Genomic DNA, 6,992 nt, shown 5'->3' on the forward strand with positions numbered 1-6,992 from the left:
AAATAAGGTCGGGTTGTTCGGATCGGGTTAATTCGGGTTTAGCAAATTAAAAAAAATCATCTTTAACAAGATCATAAATAAACCATAATTCAAACGTTCATGAAACCACAATCAAGTAAATTTCAACATACAACCATATTCAACTATAACAAAATCCAAAACCTTCATAATTCCAAAAACTTTGTAGAAATAAAATGTTTAAAACATAAAATTAACAAGAAAAAAGATGATAAAAATAAACTTCTAAACGGTCTTCACTCTTTATTGTGACGGTTGTAAAAATACTTTCAAGTTTGCTCCTCCGTTTTTAATTCTATTGTAGAAAACACAAAATCAAAGATTAGACTAGATTAATCTATAATAAGATTTAAAGTGCTACCTTGAAATAGAGATCAGACTAGATTAATCTAATAAGATTTAAAGTGTTATCTTGAAATAGATTTGACTGAACCAAGTTAGAGCGTAGTAGGAGTGCTTCATGGATTTGTACGATGCTATCAGTGTGATGTGTGGTTGTGGATGTGTGATGTGCGGTTGTGGATTGTGGAATGGAAAAGAAGAACCACCGATCAATACATATAAGCAATGGAGATTTCGGGTTTTGTTAAATTAAATTGTGAATGGAATGAATATAGCTTGCCATAACTAACAATTAATGATATACAGACTATACGCATGCAGCAACCAATACTTGAAAGCACGAGACCTTTGGTCACCCTATACTTATAATACATCAAACCTAACTATTTGGTTTATTTGGGTTGCTCAGGTTAACGCGATTTGGGATATTTCAACCCAAATACCGACCCGATTGTTTCTTTTCGGGTCCGGGTTAGGAGTTTGATCGGGTTGGGTACATTCGATTCGGGTTATTTGGTTATCGGGTTCATTCGGGTCTGGTTTCTTGTTACAATTTTACCCTTTTGAGTTGTAGACCTCTTGATGATGTTCTGGCTAACAAAGTAACCAACCTAACCAGCAATGGAAGTCCCGTCATCTCTACCTCTCAGCCACCTCTTCGATTCAACTTCTTCCAAACCATACATCATTCCCATACGTTGCGCCGCCGTCAGGTGTAAACGACCGTCCGCCGCCTCAACTCCGACTCCTACTCCAACTCTACCGCCCAATAGAGCTGCAATTCACCTAAAGAAGGTTTGGTTTTCCCCAATTTGTTTCACTTTTGCCCTAATAATCATTGCCGTTTACTCTGGAAATCGAATTGGTTATGTGTCGAGTGCAATTGAATTGAAATTGCGTGTTGGAAGTTACTGAATTATGATTCCATTAGCATCTGAAACCCTAATTTTGCTTTTCCAGTTCTTTAGTTATTAAGTTTGGTTAATTGATTTTGGACAGCTGGTAAGTGTTAATGACTTAATTCATCCTATATTTCTGCATATTACCAGCAGCTAAAAATCATAATGCAAAACATGATGGTTGATTTACGTATACATTAGCTTCGGTCATAGGTACGGGTTAAATACAGACACTTATAACACAAATGAATATATCTTAACCCAGGTGGAAGAATTCAAGACCAAAGGATTTGCATACAACCCTCCCCCCACCAAAACCACATTAATCTCCCCTAAACCTGCCCCACCACCGCCTGTCTCTGCCACAATCGACCTCCAAGAAAAACTTCTCTACCTCGACTCCTTCGGTATCGACCTCGTCCCCCTCCTCACCACCCACCCACCCCTCATCTCCACCCCTCTACCCCACATTAAATCGGCCATCGCCTTCCTCTCCACCACCATCAACCTCTCCCCGCCCACACTCAACCGCCCCATCAACCTAACCCCCGAAATCCTCACCCTCCCACTCCCATCCATCATCGCCACCGTCACATTCCTTCACCGTGAATGCCACGTTAGCACTCACCACCTCCGCCACGTCATCCACCGCCGCCCACGCCTCCTCACCTCTGACGTCAAAACCCGCCTCCGCCCTACCCTATACTTCCTCCAGGGCACTATAGGTATTTCAGAAATTAACAAACACGCCCACCTCTTATCTTGCTCGGTTGAAGACAAACTCATCCCACGCATCGAATACTTTAACGACAACATAGGAATATCGTATGACGACACAATCTTGATTTTCAGGCGGTTCCCGTCTTTGTTCTGTTACAGTATAAAAAACAATCTTGAACCGAAGTTTAACTACTTTGTGGTGGAAATGGGGCGGGATTTGAAGGAGTTGGTCGAGTTTCCACAGTATTTTTCGTTTAGTTTAGAGGATCGGATTAAACGGAGGCACCTTCAGTGTGTGGAAAAAGGGGTGTGTTTGCCATTGCCTGCAATGCTGCGATCTAGTGAGAAGCGGTTTATGGAGCGGCTGGAGCTGTGTTGTGATTCTTCCTTGCCGGTGAGAAATTCGCCGTTTTGGAAGTTTAAGCATAGTGATTATCATTGATGTTGTGGATGTGTTTTGATTGTTGTTGTACCTCATTGTTATCGTTTTGTGTATATATATATTATGAAGTTTGGAATATTTTGGGAAGTTGTTATTATAGGTTTGGATTGGAATTATAGATCGAATTCTTTTTAAATGGGAATTTATGCAACTACTATTAAGTTTTCCCTTAAATTTCATTTATTTTGTTTTTAACAAATTAAAACGATGCTTATTATTGTTCTTAAGAGCTATAGTTCATTTTCTGTTAAAAGAGTGAGATTGCCCTCCAGAACTGATAGGATCACCCATGGCCCAGTCAGTGACCAATGCATCCAACAACCAAAGAAGTTATCAAAATGACCATGCGAAACACTAGTTTAACACTCTGTCTAATCACTTAGTCCTTAGGTTAAGGTTAGTCTTTCCCATGGGGGATAGAGTATAATCTAGCTGACTAGAGTGGTACACCTGCAAAACAGAACACCGTGAGCTCGTTACGAGGAGATTGGGGGGGGGGGTCTTATCGTAACCACCATCCGGCGTGAGAATCAGTATGGAAGACCGAATATGAATAAAGCACAAGTGATCGCGGAGTACTAGAGAGTATTTTCGCGTAAAAATGAAGATCCCTTTATCGTTGGAGGTGGAGGGAGAGGTATTTATAGCCGGATGGAAGGAGAGAAGGTATGAGTCGCTTGTCATGTCAGAAAATCCGCCAATCTGGAGGCTTGCACGTGTCCAATGAGAGTTGGTGAACAAAGTAGCTGACTGATGACGACATTTGTAATATGTATAGTACTATTGATGATGCGTTGTCGGCGTCTTATTGGCTGGAAGTCCTTTTTAGCTAGATACTTCCCTTTTGCATAATTCCTAGGAAGATCTTTGAGAACAATGTTCCTGGAATGTCAGGGAATGTTTGGCGTGAGGTTGGACTTCCGTCGCCGACATGTACATTCGTACTTGGTGCCGACTACTGTTCCACGTAGTGGTGTGGGTTAGCCTGCGGAAGCTTCTGTTATCTTCTTGGTAGATGTAAGACCCTACCTTTTCAGCGCCCTAAGTAGGCCCCGGCAAAGGCAACAACGGTTAATGACCCAACATAACAACCAATGGAAACATTGATATATCACGGTAATGTAATATTATCATGATTAGATTAGATTGCGATTAAAATGTAGGAATTCAATTCTCTTACCTACTTACAAATATTATCATTTATTATTAACCCAATCTTCTATCAATTATACAAAACTAATTAAAATTTACTTATTAAGCACAAAAAGTATATAATTATTACAAGTTAAAATTAAAATAATCCCTAACATATGGCCTAGTGGTAGGAGCCTTAGGTTTCCCAACGAAGACTCAACTTCGATTCTCACTTGTGTCATTTTGGGTGGATATTGGCAATTAAGGATTTGAACTAGGCCTTATGCAAAGGTTGCTAGTTTGAACCTCGAGCTCATCCGTGTTTTCGTCCCACCGTGTTTACGCGAGAGGGTTATGCTCTTGTGATGGCACAACGACTGTCACGTGGAAGCCCGGCAGTATGGTTTTCCAGTGGAACGCCCAAGCCAAACTTTAAAAGTCAGCGTATGACCGGTTAAGACAACATAATCCGACCAAAATAGGATAACAAGACTTTTTTAAATTTAGAGAGTACAGTAGTCTAATTATTAACTATAAAGGAAATTTAAAATTAAAATAATAGTAATAGATTCTTCTAACACGCAGGTTTAAATTTACGCAACGTCTGTTTCTGGTCCACCATGAAGCAACTTCCCACCTGTTTCTTCGTCGTTGACCTTTTCTTCAGTTGAACAATCATACCTGCCTCTCTACGCAGCCATTCAACACCTATACCTACCTCATCTCCTCATCCTATACTGATTCAACCTCTGAATCTGAAGGTATTCACAACAAAATGAACGATCTATTCTCCGGCTCCTTCTCTCGCTTCCGCAGCGAGGAGAACTCGCCGCCGTCACGCCACCACAACAGCACCATCGAGATGACCGGCAATCCGCCGTCCACCGGCGGCGTTAACCTCGACAAGTTCTTCGAAGACGTGGAGGCGATTAAGGACGAGCTTCGAGCACTCGAAACCCTACACAACCAGCTCCAATCGTCACACGAGCACAGCAAAACTCTCCACAACGCCAAGTCCGTCAAGGACTTGAGATCTAAAATGGACAACGACGTCGCCACGTCATTGAAAAAGGCGAAGTTCGTGAAAGTCAAACTAGAAGCCCTAGACCGGTCAAACGCCGCGAACCGCAGCTTACCTGGATGCGGACCGGGCAGCTCGTCCGATCGGACTCGAACCTCCGTCGTCAACGGCTTACGTAAGAAACTATCCGATTCGATGAACTCGTTCAACGACTTACGCAACAAAATGGCGTCGGAGTACCGTGAGACGGTCCAGCGGCGGTACTTCACCGTCACCGGCGAGAATCCGGACGAGTCAACGGTGGATAAGCTGATATCCACCGGTCAAAGCGAGACGTTTTTGCAAAAGGCGATTCAGGAGCAAGGAAGAGGACAAGTGATGGATACAATACTCGAGATCCAGGAACGACACGACGCCGTTAAGGAGATTGAACGGAACTTGAAAGAGCTGCATCAGGTGTTCATGGATATGGCTGTGCTTGTGGAGAGTCAAGGGGAGCAGTTGGATGATATTGAGAACCAGGTGAACCGCGCTAGCTCGTTTGTGAACCGTGGGACTGCGCACTTGCAGGTGGCTCGGAAGCATCAGAAGAATACTAGGAAATGGGCGTGTTTCGGGATTACTTTGCTTTTGATTGTTGTTCTTATTATTGTTCTTTCGCTTCGGCCTTGGGATAATGGCAGCAGTGGGGGTGGCAGTGGTGGGAATAATGATCCTAGGCCTGCGGCGTTAGCGCCGCCTCCCCCAGTGTAGGATGATTCGCATTCGCATCCCGTTCGTTTGTTCATCGTTACCAGTGGTATATTGTTTTCTTTATTATTGTATTTACTGAGGATTGATACTGTGTTTATTATTTGGGTATTATAACTTTGGAGTTTTTGAGTATTAAACCGAGCATTCACATCTCATCCCTCATCCCAAACCCATCCAAACTCTTGACCATGTTAAGGCTTAGCATTTATATTTAGCTTAATGGTATATAATGATGTCCATATGTGTTATACGATTACACGGTTCTTTTTGTTCTCTTTTAGAAGTTGAGGGTTCGAATCTTGCTATATATTAAGAGTAGATTACGCGTGTAAGAGTTGCTAAAAACATATTAAAAGCTTACAAAAGTATAAAAGCTATTAGAACTTAGAAGGACCATATTGTTTTTAAATTTTTCTTTGTAGTATAAGTTGAAATATGATGTAAATTGTAGCTTTTGTTGCCAAATTGCCAATGATGCATGTGAATTCATGTGTACGTTATCTAAAAAGGTTTAGAGCATCAACATCAAGACAAACAGTTTTGTGTGATAGGTAATCATTTTCATTAGAGGTGCACAAATTGAGGTTTTCAATTACTCGGGTTCGGGTATGATAGGGTATTGGCAATACCCGGGTCGGGTTCGGGTCCGGGTATTGTCTCTAAATACCATACCCTATGTATCAGGTTCGGGTCGGTATACAACCAGGTATTCTAAAACCAGGTATTTGAATACCCTATTTCTAGGTATTGAAAAAACCTTATTTTCGGGTTTTATCCGGATATTTTTCGGGTATAGATTGGATTTTTAAGAGAATTGCACTTTTTAAGGGTATTCGTTGAATATTTTTCGGGTATTTGAAAAACCCTGTTCCGGGTATGGAACCGGTTCCGGGTTTCGGGTATTACCCGGTACACATCGGGTCCGGTTCGGGTACGGGTTTTGGTACTGAAATGCATACTGAAGAGGTATGTACCCGCCTCAACACCGAGCAAGGCGGGTTAACCCACAAGATAAAGACATTATGAAGGCACAAAGCCAAAACCTATGCGCATGGCGCATACAAAACATGCTCAGGCATCATATGCCCAGGCACACATATGCTCGCGCATCACATATGCGCGCGGCGCATCAGCGCGCGGCGCATATCACATGCTCGTGCATATCACATCTGCCCAGGCACACATATGCTCGCGCATCACATATGCGCGCGGCGCATCAGCGCGCGGCGCATATCACATGCTCGTGCATATCACATCTGCGCATGAAATATCTGCGCGTGAGAATAAAGAGAAGACCTCGCGCATCCTCAGGATTGGCGCATATCACACATGCACATAATCGACCTCGTCCTTATCCAAATCAGGATTAGGGCAACCTTGATTGTGCACGTCAGACAACCTTCCAGAAGGCATCTTTTTAAGGAGTAAGAATATGCTGATGTTGACAGCTGCCAAATGAAAGGTCGACAACTCAGCATGACACATGTGCTACCACGTGATTACAACCAACGAGAAAGCGCCAGGTGTCCCAGAGGACACGTGGCGCAGTGCGATTGGAGGAGGCCAACGGGGTTGAGCCCAATCAGTGGAAACCCTAGCACTATAAATACAGCATCAACTCCACTTTGATGGACACATTCATACTCAATCATTGACAGTTACA

The 6,992-nt window shown here is 42.8% G+C and overlaps 1 protein-coding gene and 1 pseudogene across 1 annotated transcript; both read left to right on the forward strand.

The window, feature by feature from the left end:
• Positions 1-981: 981 nt before the first annotated feature.
• LOC143601028 (protein SEEDLING LETHAL 1, chloroplastic-like) lies at positions 982-2,421 on the forward strand. The gene is made up of 2 exons (XM_077078542.1): positions 982-1,155; positions 1,525-2,421. The coding sequence occupies exons 1-2, from the start codon at positions 982-984 to the stop codon at positions 2,419-2,421; spliced, it is 1,071 nt and encodes a 356-aa protein (XP_076934657.1).
• Positions 2,422-4,330: 1,909 nt separating this feature from the next.
• Positions 4,331-5,329, forward strand: LOC143601031 (syntaxin-121 pseudogene; annotated as a pseudogene).
• Positions 5,330-6,992: the final 1,663 nt, after the last annotated feature.

The sequence above is a fragment of the Bidens hawaiensis genome, unplaced genomic scaffold, assembly GCF_021521415.1.
Source record: "Bidens hawaiensis isolate Kalapana, Puna unplaced genomic scaffold, B.hawaiensis_p1.1 tig00055218_1, whole genome shotgun sequence".
NCBI lineage: Eukaryota > Viridiplantae > Streptophyta > Magnoliopsida > Asterales > Asteraceae > Bidens > Bidens hawaiensis.

What these genes read in the sequence shown, in the direction of transcription:
- LOC143601028 (XM_077078542.1), top strand. Translation starts at nt 982, where the DNA reads ATGGAAGTCCCGTCATCTCTACCTCTCAGCCACCTCTTCGATTCAACT. An exon ending in CTGCAATTCACCTAAAGAAG is followed by an intron (nt 1,156 to 1,524) that starts GTTTGGTTTTCC and finishes ATCTTAACCCAG; the next exon opens with GTGGAAGAATTCAAGACCAA.